Source organism: Cygnus olor, chromosome 1 (assembly GCF_009769625.2).
Source record: "Cygnus olor isolate bCygOlo1 chromosome 1, bCygOlo1.pri.v2, whole genome shotgun sequence".
Classification (NCBI taxonomy): Eukaryota; Metazoa; Chordata; class Aves; order Anseriformes; family Anatidae; genus Cygnus; species Cygnus olor.
In genome coordinates, this window is record NC_049169.1 from 66135994 (window position 1) to 66149395 (window position 13402).

The 13402-nt window shown below is 45.8% G+C and overlaps 1 protein-coding gene across 1 annotated transcript in view; it reads left to right on the forward strand.

Annotated features, from left to right (window-relative positions):
* CACNA1C (calcium voltage-gated channel subunit alpha1 C) overlaps positions 1–13057 on the forward strand; it is a 488233-nt gene extending 475176 nt beyond the window's left edge. The window contains 9 exon segments of the mRNA XM_040562696.1: positions 672–799; positions 1910–2044; positions 3068–3420; positions 4306–4332; positions 5719–5847; positions 6317–6426; positions 8383–8486; positions 11279–11602; positions 11839–13057. Coding sequence (XP_040418630.1) covers positions 672–799; positions 1910–2044; positions 3068–3420; positions 4306–4332; positions 5719–5847; positions 6317–6426; positions 8383–8486; positions 11279–11602; positions 11839–12135 — 1607 coding nt within the window. The 3' untranslated portion in view covers positions 12136–13057.
* Positions 13058–13402: the final 345 nt, after the last annotated feature.

Consider the following 13402-nt stretch of genomic DNA (forward strand, 5'->3'; position numbering starts at 1 on the left):
AGAAGCAAGGAGAGTTACCTGGATAAAAGCTGGGTGCACATTTTGGCTCATCAACAGTTTGTATTGAGTGAGAATACAGCAAGGACTGAGCAATAACTGCACTTCTGGGGAGAGGTGATCTCTTTGGTCCTCTCACACCCATGCTAGACACAACCAGACAGAATTTTAGTACTGAGAAGGGCCAGATCACATCTGGGGTGGATAGTCAGTCAGGTGATGTTAGTGAGACCAGAATTGGAGTATGCATTACCCAAGGCTGTCACAAGAGAATGCAGCATGCATTGACCCAGACTGGGAGGATACTGCTATAGCAAGGTCATGAGTAAACCAGCACCAGACACTGCAAAGCTTAGAGGCACAGAGGCACTTCGCCAAAACCAAAGTGCGTTCAGAGGTGCATAGCTATAGGTGTTCTCTGCCAGCGGAGCCAGTCTATCCAAATGCCACATGTACCTCACCTCCGGACTACTTACAGCAAGCTCTGGCTGTGGAGCAATCCCTTCCTTCATTCAGCCCTGTGTACTGAAGCCATAAAAAGCAGAGAAGTACTGTGGTGCCTAGTGTTTCTGCCTTGAGTTGCAAGTCTCACATTAGCAAACACGCTGCTTAAAACCCTTTGCTTATTTGTTTTGTTGTGTGTTGTGTTTGTTTTTTTAAATACCCCTTTCCAGATGATGAGGTGACCGTCGGGAAGTTCTACGCTACTTTCCTGATTCAAGAATATTTCCGGAAATTCAAGAAACGCAAAGAACAGGGCCTGGTGGGCAAGCCGTCCCAGCGCAATGCCCTCTCCTTACAGGTGACAGATGGGCACAGGATGGGCAGGGGTGGTACGGTTGAGGCATTTGACCCCACTTCCCTCTCAGCCATTCTGGGGGCTGCCATGGGCTATTCTCACTAGAAAGGAGCTTGTAGACTCTTTAAATTACCACATCAATCTTTTTGGATAGGTGGTTATCTGCCAGGGGCCTCATCCCTTAGCTCTGGAGGTGGAAGGCACACGTGAGGTGTAGTCACTGTTTATCAATCCACTGGTAATGTTTGAAATTTGGCTTTCTTTTGGAGAGCTGGTATGAAGTGTCCATCAGACTTTTTTTTTATTACCACATTCATTTGACCCTTTCAGAGGGAGTCGCTATAACAGGACCAGGGAGAGCATGTTGCCAGGAGGCAAAATCAGTTACAAAGCAAAAAGCATACCTGGATGCCAAACCCATCCAGTGCCTGGGATCTGTTCATCACTGTGCTACAGGTTCACTGGTGGACTGCCAGGCTGTGTGAAACAATAAGAAATCCCCCCTGACTGTACAGGCTGTCCGTTTCTGTCCTTCAACTGTAGAGTAAGGAAGAAGGGTGACTCTGGATTTGCAGCAAGCCAAGAAGTGTCATGACACAGACATAGATACAGGCTGAGGTCTCCACATACCCACAGCATACCTCCCTGGAGTGGATTCCAGTCAGTGAGGGGTTTGAGGACTGTCCAGATCCAGATGCCAGAAGTTTAGCTATGAAATATGTATTTAAGATGCTGATTAAAAAGAACATATTTTTCAGAGGTGCTGAGTACATTGTTCAGCAGGAATTGTGGCTGCTCTAGGGCTTCTGGTAGTGGATCTGAGAACCCAAAGTTGAAAGCATGCAGACTTGCACAGTCAGGCCCATGGATTTATGGCTATGACCTGCTTTGAAGAAGCCGAGGGACTAGCAATGAGCATTCCTGGGTTGGATTACTAAGAGTTTTTCCCTCTCTAAACTGGAGATGAAAGAGCAGAATTTGTTAGTATTTTTCTAGGAGCTGTGGATGCTATATTAAGTAGAAAGGCCTCACTGTTCTTAGGAGAATAACATCGCTTTTGTTTCTCACATAACCACTCGGAGATATGAAGCTCTATAGTTTGCTGTTTTGCAGGCTGGTTTGCGCACACTTCACGACATCGGGCCAGAGATCCGACGGGCGATCTCGGGAGACCTGACAGCTGAAGAAGAGCTAGATAAGGCCATGAAAGAAGCTGTTTCTGCTGCCTCTGAAGATGATATTTTCCGGGTAGGTGTAGAACAAATTTACAAGCTGAGGTTAGATCAGTAGCTTAGCTCAAAGAGTCCTATGTTTTCTTGCATGTACTCTGTATTTCAGCTGGCCCCTCCTTCTTGTTTTCTACACCCTACTGGAAAACAGACTGTTGGAGTCAGGGTGCCAGATCCTGAGAATCTTACATGACTTTTATCCCGTTTTCTTCTCAATGGATGTTTGCTCTGTATTAAACCTAAACAAAATCATAATGGCAATGGCCAAAGAGTCAGAAGAACTGCAAAGTTAAGCCATCTTCCAGTCCATAGAGCAGCAGCCAGGCACACTTCAATTTTTTATTCAGTCCTCCTTTCAGTGGCACAAGTAGTGTCCTTTCAAAAAGCACCCCAGAGCCGAACAGAGACCCTATAGTCCTGGAGGAAATTTCCAGGGCAATTGCCTAAATCTTCTCTTTCTTATTTCATTCCTGTTCCTTCTAATTGTATCCTCTGGTAATATTTCTTCTCCTTTGGCATTTCTCTCCTTCAAATCATCTACAGAAAGATGCTGTCTGTCCCTCTCATAACTCATCATCCAAACAGTAGATAACTGGCTTATTAAATCTTTCTTCATTTGTTCCTCCAGGTGATTAATAGCTTCTGGTGCTCTTCTCAAATTCCCTCTTATGTCTAGATATTGTTTTGCAACTGCACTGTGAAGACCAGAGAGCAGTAACCTCGTTCTTGCCACCTCACCCAGTCATACACTCCCAGGGCTGGTGGGAGTTATTTGGACACGATTGTCTCACCTATCCACTTGTTCATTTCTTTAAGGCCAGTCCTCTGAAATATCTTAGAAAGATGAAGCTTTCACAGCCTGCCTGTACCTAGTCTCTCTGACAGAGAAGTCTATGCACTGCATTTTCTGGCAGTGAGAGCACCAGTCCATAGTCCACACTTTTGGTTCTCACATTTTCTTTCCCTCAACAGTCTCGACAGGGAACACCCCACATACCTTTATACTGACAAAGGGAAAAAATTGTTTGTGTTTCTCTGACAGAGAGCTGGAGGCCTGTTTGGAAACCATGTCAGCTACTACCAAAGTGATGGCAGGAGTGCATTCCCCCAGACATTCACCACCCAGCGACCTCTGCACATCAATAAGTCTGGCAACAACCAGGGAGACACTGAGTCTCCATCTCACGAGAAGCTGGTGGACTCCACCTTCACTCCCAGCAGCTACTCATCTTCAGGCTCCAATGCCAACATCAACAATGCCAACAACACTGCCTTGTGCCGCTTCCCCAGCCCACCCAGCTACCCCAGCACTGTCAGCACAGTGGAAGGCCACGGGGCCCCATTGTCACCCACCATCCGTGTGCAAGAAGCTCCTTGGAAACTACCCTCCAAAAGGTAAGCTTCACAGCAGAACGTTGGCTGAGGGACCAGGGAGGGGAACGTGCATGCAAACACCAAAGCACAGCTGCCTAGCTAAAGTCACCCACCAGATATTGCCCTGCCTGAAGCCTGGACTGAGCCTTTTGGTTTTCCACTGGTGCCAAAGCCCACGGTGTGGCAGATGCACTGACCACTGCAAAGAAGCAGCACTCTCACTGACCAGCATACTTGATTTTTTGGGGCTTTATCCTGAAAAACCTTTTATAAGGACCAAAGGAAGTCTTATTTACCCTTTCTTCACCAAAGGTTTTATCAACTGGTAATTGAAAGGAAAAGCAACTGCATTTCATCTCTTAAGAGCCCACTTGAGAGTTCTGTGGAAGTCAGCGTTTTTCATTTAGTGCGTCACATCCATAAGGAGGTCACATAAGGTTTTCTGGGAGAAGGGGGGCAAGGCTTTCAGACATGCAATGCCACGTAAAGCAAAGAAAATCCCCTTCTCTTGACATCCTTCAGGCTGTCTACACATAGATGACTAATATAAGAGGAATATCACTTTTATCAGTGTGATGTTTTTTTAACCCTTTCAGTAAAAGCAGGATTGAGATGGAAATTTGTTTCCAATGCAGACAGTGAGCAATGTGAAAAGGTGGAGAAATGCTGCTCCAGGATAGGACAGAATATGGCAATTAGATGGAGGAAATTCAGTGGGTGCAGCATTACTCAAGTAAACAAACCAATAGCTTTTTTATTTCCTGCCATCCTTAGGGAGGCTGCAGGAATTGTTGATAACACACTGTGTTATCATCTGTCCCCCACATGCTGATTCGTGCTGTTGTGACACTGTTAACATGGTGTTCTTTTCTCTCCTTGCTTCCTTGGGCACCTTCCTCGAATTAGGACGCATTACTACGAAACACTGGGACGGTATGTGTTCTCTCTCATGCTCTAACACTCTCTGGGTGTAGACCCATTGTTCGTCCCATTGAAAGTCCAAATCCCAATTAATGCTGAAGATAAGCTCTTCTTTTTGGTGTCAGTAAGCTGGAATAGAGTTTTAATGATTGCCATGACATCTCCAGGACATACTCCCAATTTAGGGCTCTTCTGCCCATTGGCAGATAGCGATGCACAGACCATTTCTAGCTGGTTTCTTGATTTGTGGAGTTTTTTTAGAGTTTCTAGCTGGGCTCACACATCTAGGCACTCTCTGGTCACAGCACAGAGCAGTACACCCTGGCATGCTCACACAAAATTATGTATGGTTTTGGCTAAACACAGGTTGCTGAAAAGGGGGAGCTGCCATGTAGCGAGTTCTTCACCTTGCAGCTTAGCAGTTTTACTTGTCTCCCATCTCAGCAGGAAGGTCATTCCAGCACTGTCCTTCAGACTGTTTTGTACTATGCATATACACACTCCTCCAGGTGCTTTTTGCCTGAAACAAATGAGAAAATAATGTTTTCTATCAGGTCCCTGAAAGATTAAAATAATAATAATAATAATAAAACTCTGTCACACTGCTTTCTTCTGTGAATGCAAGTAGCAAAATGACTCTAATACCTTCATGTCACTATTTCGAAGATTTGTGCTACCTTCAGTTTTCACTCTACTCCTCAGAAAACACAAACTCAGAATGAAGTGAATTCTGAGGGCTGAGGCTTGAACCAGAAGGACAAGGAGAAGGCAAGCAGGGAAATAAGGGCAGTCATGCCTAAGAGTTTGAACAGATCCTGCTGAATGCAGCAGAAGCATTCTGCAGTTATTGATGAGAAAAAAGGGACCAGAGGTGGAAAACACAGGAAGGAATGAACAGGAATGAGAGCATGAACAGGAACAGAAGGGAAAGATGGTGCAGAATAAAGGATTTGGGAGGCAGAGGCCATGCTACACAGAGCTGAGAGCGTACTATCGGTGTCATGGAAGCTTCTCTTTGAAATCTGTAACCAAGGTTTTTGCTACAAGAAAAAACAGCTGTATTTCTAAGAGCCCATCTCAAGTTTTACCTCAAGTTCACAACTTTGGGAAAGTTGGCACTGTGATGTGCACATTTATAGAGTACATATAGTCACAAATGACGGTAATATGTTTCCAGTATTGTTCAACATTGATAAGAAACTTCCTTTGAAAGAGGGCACAGACAATGGTTGTTGCTTTTGTATTTGTGAACTCTGCAGTTCTGTTCAGTCATTGATTTTTCTATGGTAGCTCTTCAACATTATAATAAACCAAGACAGATGGAACCTGTCATTCTTGTCTCTATAACAGATTTTCTTTACCATCTCTGTATCTTGACTTGTCTTTTTTGCTCATTAGCTCCAGTTCCAGAGACAGCCAGCTGGCAATTGTTTGCCAAGAGGAAGTGTCTCAGGATGAGACTTATGATGAAAATTTGAATGAAGACATTGAGTACTGTAGTGAACCAAGTCTGCTCTCTACTGAAATGTGAGCTTTGCAGCTTTAGTCAAGGTGTTTGGGTGGTTCTTGAGTTAAGGGGGAGAGGTGGGAAGAGGTGACATTTCTCTACAAAAATTTCAATTATTTCAATTTATGGGATAAGGCCAGAACACTTTAGTCAGACAACTCAAATATCAGATAATAATGGGGAAAAAAAAAAAAAAAAGCAGTTCAGCCCTGAGGGAAAAAAAAAATGAAAGGGAGATCTTTTGTCTAGGATTTTGCTTCTCTGAATGACACATCTGGATGTGCAGCCCCCACTCCACATTCACTTCCACGGCCTAATGTTCCCAGATCTCCTGTCTCATGGTCTCAGTTGCTTCTCCTGGACCCGTTAGCAAGCTCAGTAGCTGCATCCATTTGATAGCATGATCTTCCTGGCTTTCCTGCTGGAAGAGGGGTTATTCTGTCCAACACGAGCTGCTTTTCTAGAATCCCTGTGTTGTCTCCTTTGCAGGCTTTCATACCAAGACGATGAAAACAGACAACTTACTCCACCAGAAAACAACAAAGGAGAGGACACCCGGCACTCTCCAAAGAAAGGGTTTCTGCGCTCCTCAGCACTAGGTAACATCTCAGTGTGACATGTGGGCTGTGCTCTCCTCTGCCCTGTCTGAGTTCTCACATCCTGCTGGAGAAATCCCAGGGTGTGTGGACCTGGGTGTTGATGCTTGCTGCATTTAGCTCATGAAACCAGGAATCCCATGGCGTGCATGCAATCCTGACCAGGCAGGTGACTCTACTGACTTTATGCTCAGTCAGTAGATGAATCTGTGGTGGTTTGGATAATCCCTGGTTGTTTGGATAGTCCATGTGGTCTGTTTGATTAAGCCTGTGTGTTGATTAGGGGAGTTTATTAGAGCACTGTAGGCTCTCCAAACAATCACCAGGGAGTCACTGTATTGACTAGCCTTGGGTATATGGTGTTCTGTTCCGTGTGTGTTCAGCGGGGAAAAAGGAGAGGTTGTCTCTTTTGTCTGCTACAAGGAAAACAGTGAATTTCAGATTAAGTTAACACAATGCAAATTTGCTTTCTGCTTTGATTGTACCTGGAGATTTTCAAGCGTTTCAAGTGAGCAAGTATGCTCAGGTGGAAACCATGAATTACAAGATTTTATGAAGGTATCAGGACAAACTTTTCATCCTTTTTCCTGTGGGGAGGAAAAAAAAGAAAAAAAAAGACATTTGGGGGAAAAGCTAAAAAGAATCCTGTATATAAGGTGTTGATTTTTACAAAAAAAAAAACAGTGACAGTCTATGTAGTGTATTGTTTAAAGTGAGACTTGACTTAAAACCTCTTAAATCCTCTTCAAGATGCTTATGCAATTGAGTATGTTAAAAGCATTTACTTCATTCCAACACTTAAAATATTAGGCAATGAGAATTCCTATATCTATCTGGAAGGTCAGATTTGCAGTCAGCCCATGATACAATGCTGCATTAACTACATTTTAATGAATATTAATAGAATGATGTAATACTTTTTTTTTTTTCCTCAAGATGGAGAAAATACTTTTTATCTGCATTGTAGCATCGGTTCACTGCTCTGTAGCAGATACTTCGTCCATTCCCTGAGAGGCCCTTTTCTCAACAAGTCAATAATATACCTACTATTTTCAGAATTTGAATTTTCTTTCTTACTTTACAAAAATGTCAATGGGATCAAGAAGTAGACAAAATATTTTCATGTGCCATGCAGCTCTATCTTTAATAATGTGTTTATTTGCCATTCTTCAGAAGAAAAGCCTGTGCAATTTTTCATAAATATACCTTGCAGTCCTTTTAAATTCCTTTATAGAGAGTATACTTCTCATAATTACAGAAGTTAAGTTTAATTTCATACCAAGCAAACAATGTGGATATTTCAATAGTTCCTCCCTTTTTTTTTTTTAAATGACTTTTTTGCTTCCATTTCCAAAGTTCTGAAAGCACCACATCTGTATGCACCCAAGCCTCCATTCACCAATGAATGTAACCATTAATTAATTCACTTCCGCTTGATCCTGGTATAGACACAGCCTCAAAAACTGTGGTATGTCTGGCAGTTAAGGGCCCAGATCACATGCATGTGGGAGGTTGATGTCACCTGAGCAACCCAACATCTCCTCCTGCATGTTGGGTACAGCCAGGTACAGTGCCAGAACCTCGGCTGCCCTTATAAGCCCTGCCGAGGGCTTTACCTGAACCAGAAAGGTTTGAGAACACTTTCACTGCTTAGGAGGGAAGTCAGCTGCACAATATCTGCTAGGTCCATTTTTTAAGGGAGAAAAATAAAAATCATCATCCAGAGTTTTATCTCGCAGCTTGCTTGGAAGATAGTGTTGGTTGGTCCATAATATTCAACTTTGTTTTGCAAATACAAGTACTTTGGAAAGGGCAAGGTGTCTAGCGGAAGCAGACAGAGCTTAAAATGTGGGTGTCTTTGCTGTCTCTCCAGCAGGACTGCACTAAATGAAATTGAGGTCAGATTACCTGTAGTGTAGTATGAGTGATGGACATAGTTGTTTGTGTTTGGTGTTTCAGGTCGAAGAGCATCTTTTCACTTAGAGTGTCTGAAAAGACAGAAAAACCAGGGCGTAGACGTCTCGCAGAAGACAGTTCTGCCTTTACATCTGGTACATCATCAGGTAAGCATTAATAACATCAAAGGGCCCGGCAATGCAACTGAGAATCTACTGTCTGCCCTCCCATTCCATCCCAGACAACCTTGAAACGCCATTTGAGATAGCTTCTCACCCATATCAAAGGTCCAATTTTTAGAAACTGTATTTGCCATCACACTCACTCCTGATTTCAGGATTTTTATCATTCCCGGAAGAATGCTACAGGGACATGTCCTTTGGAGTTATCATTACCTGATGTCCATGAAAGAGCAAAATAAAAACCTATCTATAGGATAAAAATAACCACTCAAATTGCAATTGCAATTGCACTCTAAAGTGCAATTACACTGGCTTTGATGGTAGTACACATATGAATAAAATGTGCAGGGTCTACTTTTATATTAATTGAAGGTAGCCAGTAACGGAATTAATCATTTAAAAAATAGCTGATTACATGTAATTAATCAACCTCTTAAGCCCTTTATAACTGCATCCAGCAGCCTACCAAATGTATGCTTTGGCACCTATCTAGATGATTAACCAGCTGTCATGGTCCAAAGTAGATTTATGTCTTCTATTTGGATGGCACCACTGTCACCATAAAAGAAACAGGTGCTGTGGCAGCACCAGTCCTGCAACATGGGGCATCCTGCTCTGTGCAGTCCCCCAGGGCAGGGCAGGACAGTGGCACAGGGGCAAAAAGTGCCACAGGGCAGGGGTGCTAGGAGTGAGAAGTCATAGCAGCTGGAGGAGTGAGAGATGAGCACGCCTGAGACTCTCTGCATTTTCTCACCTCCATTCCCAGCAGCAGCAGCCAGTTATACTGTAAGGATCAAGCTCCAGAAAGCAGTGATCCGCAGAGCTACAGCTGTGGCAGGGACAAGCAGTGAATGTATTGGGGCACGAGGGCTGTGAACAGCTTCCCACCCTCCCCATAGCACTAACAGCCCTCCTGAGACCTCCTGCCCTCCCACAGTAGTGCAGATAGAGGGGACATGTGCCTCCTACCCTCTCAGCCCACCCAGCTGTCAGAGTCATCTCCTTCCAACCTGTACAAAGAGGATGGAGTCACTACACCCTTCCTCATCCTACCATGAAGCCCCAAACCTAGAGGGACGGGGCTCTACCCACCCCAGCATCATTAAGCTGGACTGCAGGGTTACCCTGAAGTAGGCATCTGGCCTCTGGCCAGCAACACCCAGCAGTGTCAGTCCGTTTACAAAATCATCAGCCTACAACACTGCTTAAAATGAGGACACGAAGCAGAAAGGTTGCCTCTGCTAAGCGCGATGAATTCAGTTGCTCAGGAGAGTTTGAAGGGGTATACTCATGAAATACTCATACATAATGATATGTAAATATATGCAGCTGAAGCTTGAAGCAATATCTACGAGCTTCTTTCAGCCTCCTCAGTACTTTACACTTGGGATAAACACCTTGTATGTGTTTCTACCAACAAGCTGAAAAACTGGTTCAGTTGTCCTGCCTGACAGATCTAAGGCTCTCCTTGAAGTCCCAGCAGTTTAAGGGATGTGCTGAGGCCATCGTAGCCTGCAGGGAGTGACTTATATAGATTAATTTTTAAGGGCTTTCTTCATCATTGAAATTTGGTAGGAGTCTGACACCTAATTCCTCAGAAAATTTTGGTGAATTTTGTTGGTGACCAACAGCTGATTCTTTTTTTCACCTGCCACTGAAATTATCAGCACAGCATGCTGATAGCGGTTGTACAGAATTTCAGTGGCAGATGGATTGAGCTTCACTGAACTTCAGGTATCTAAAAGTTAGCTGTCTAGTTCAACTGGTCAGCTCAGTCCAGTGTGGTCAACAGGGAAATTGCATCTCCAAAAGGCAAGTGTGAGTTTTGTCTAAGTCTCATCCTCCAGAGAGCATTTTCAAGTATCCAGAAGAGGCCAGAGGCTTGCTGGTGTCCCTCTGCACAGTTAGCTGAGACTAAACACAGAGCTTGTAGATAGCTGAAGCTGGGGAAGACAACCAAACCCAAACAAGACGATTCTCTGCAACACATCCACATACTTTTGTGTTTTCTGTGCCTTTATTTCTTTGCTCATATTAGACAACCGTGAGCTCTGTGAGATGAGCTCCCAACTCTGATGGCTTTGCTTACAGAACAAGGCAGCGGTTGCCATGAATGAGGCATCCGATCATCCCTCTGCAATAAGGGGCTTCTTGAGAAATTTACGTTATCAAAGGAGGCTGGATGACTAAGAAGTTGTGTGCATGATTTTGGGAAGGAGCGGATGGCTTAATGCATAGCCATCAGATATTGATCCTCCCACCAACAGCAGATGCCTTAAAATCCAGTGGTGGATTTACAGTTATCACCAGCTGCAGACACATCTAAAATTCACATCTGGTATCCGTTCAGGTTCTACAGCAGATACTTAGAGAAAACAGCAATTGGCAGTAAAAGCTAGCGGCATAGATGGTGGCAGGGGTGGGAGAAGGAATCACTTGAATGGCTGTTGCATCTGCTGGAGGAAAGGCGGTGTTTCTGGCAGGGCCGTGGGGAACGGGGCTTTGTCCTTCCTGCCAGGGCAGTGGGATCAGGGCTGAAGAGGCCTTGAGAGTTTTCAGCCTGGTGCTTGGCATGAGGTCAGGCACGAGCGCAGTTGACACCGCTTAAAGGCAGCCTTGCAAAATGAGTTCACGAGAAACATCTGAGGCACTCCAGAAGCTGTTTCCCAGGCCTCAAGGCCCTCCAGGCCTTTCTCGGGTTGTTTCTCCGTCACCTCACGGTTCCGGCCCTGCCACGGGAGCCGTCCCTCACTCGCCTTGCTCCTCTGTGTCCGCAGGCACTAGCGGTGGCCGGCCTGAGCCCCCTCCTGCAGCGAAGCCATTCCCCCACCATGTTCTCCCGGCTGTGCGCAACGCCGCCCGCCACGCCCTGCAGCCGCGGCTGGCCGCAGCAGGCCATCCCCACACTGCGTCTCGAGGGGGCAGAGTCCAGTGAGAAGCTCAACAGCAGCTTCCCATCAGTGCACTGCAGCTCCGGCTTCCCCGATGGCACCGGCTGCAGCAGCCCGAGGAGAGCCAGGCCGGTCTCCCTCACCGTCCCCAGCCAGAGCGCAGGGAGCAGCAGGCAGTTTCACGGCAGCGCCGGCAGCCTGGTGGAAGCGGTAAGGCCGCTGCGGCAGGAGGGACACGGGTGGCGTGGGGGGAAGCCCCCTCGATGCAGGGGTCTGCAGGGTGGCTGGGAGGAAGAGTAGGAAGATGAGGAGGAGGAGGAGGAGGAGGAGGAGGAGGAGGACCACCGGGGATAACACGGAGGGGTGTGCATGACGGGGGCGCGACGGAGCCGGTGGTGCACAGTGCTAACATGTCTTTGTCTCTGGTTCCCCGCCTCCTTTTGAAGGTCTTGATTTCGGAAGGACTGATGCAGTTTGCTCAAGATCCAAAATTCATTGAGGTCACAACCCAGGAGCTCGCAGACGCCTGCGACATGACGATAGAAGAGATGGAAAATGCAGCAGACAACATTCTCAATGGTAACAGCAAGCAGAGCCCCAATGGCAACCTCTTGCCTTTTGTTAACTGCAGGGACGCAGGGCAGGACAGTGCAGGCGAGGAAGAGGAAGAGGTGCAGAGCCCGGATTGTAGAAAAAGTCAGGAGGAGCTCAAGGACAGCAGGATTTATATCAGCAGCCTGTAGTTGCCAGGGCTGGAAGCGATGCTGGTTTTTTATTTGTTTCAATGTTCCTAATGGGTTTGTTTCAGAAGTGCCTCACTGTTCTCGTGACCTGGAGTAACCGGAACAGCGTTCTTCATTCATTTCTGTTGGGACGAGTCGCGGAGTTGGGTGGTGTCAGAGAGCTTTGCAGGAGCGGATATATCCCCGGCACGTGGCCGTGAAGGAAGAGCCAGGAGGAGGAGGAGGAGGAGGAGGAGGAGGAGAGGCAGCTCCCCTTTTCCCAGTCCCTGCCGCAGGACCGCCGCCTGCCCACAGGCCGGCAGGACACCGCCCCACGCCTGTACAGCTCCTTTGCACGCCCCGCGCCCACCCCACGCACGGACTCCCAAGCCGCGCCCTCCGCCGGCTTGTGTTATTTAAACCGGGTTGGGTTGGGTTTGGTTTGGTTTTCTTTCTCCATTGGCATTCGGTAGAAGTATAAGGATAGCTGCGTTTTACCAACCATTATGTACACCGGGAGTTTGTAACTTGATTTGCTCGCGAGCGGCAGCTCCTTTTTTTGTTGTTGTTTTGTAATTTAACGGCAGTAGGCAATGCACTTGATGTAGTCTTGCACATCCGAGTGGTCGGTTTGGGTTCCTCTTAGTGCCACGCTTAGTGGCTGTGAGCGTGGGAGCAGTGCCGAGCGAGCATGCACACGCATGTGTAAGGTCGGGCAGTTCTCCGCATCCTGGCTTGGGCCACGGGACATCCCTACCCGGGGCCGTCCAGATGCGAAAATGAGCCACTGTCTGTGCTTTGAAAGGGGAATCAGTAACTCTTTGCATTTTCTGTTCCACAAGATATGCAAAAACAATGCAATAATGTTAATTTTAAAAATACAATTGTAAGTCGTGTTGGCATTAAAACTGTATAGACAAAAAAAATTATGGGGGCGGGGGGGGACAAAAAAAAAAAACAGAAGGCGTTACGCTTCGATATATTCTGTGTGATGTTTTATTGCATTGATAATGTTTCTGTTGAAGAAACCGTTATACTTGAATTCAGGTCAGTTTCAGTATTTTTCAAATATTTTTTTAAAATGAATTGCAATTGTGCCAAGCAAATATAATGAATCGAATTAAGTTTGTTTAAAAAGACAACAAAAACCAGAATCACTTCTTGTATATTTTGCTGCATGTCAAGTGAATCATTTCGTATTTGGAATGTGCCAAGCTTTACCTTTGAACTTTTAAGTGCTTTTCTACGTGTGGTTGGGGGAAAGGGGTACTATTTTATTTTTTTCCTT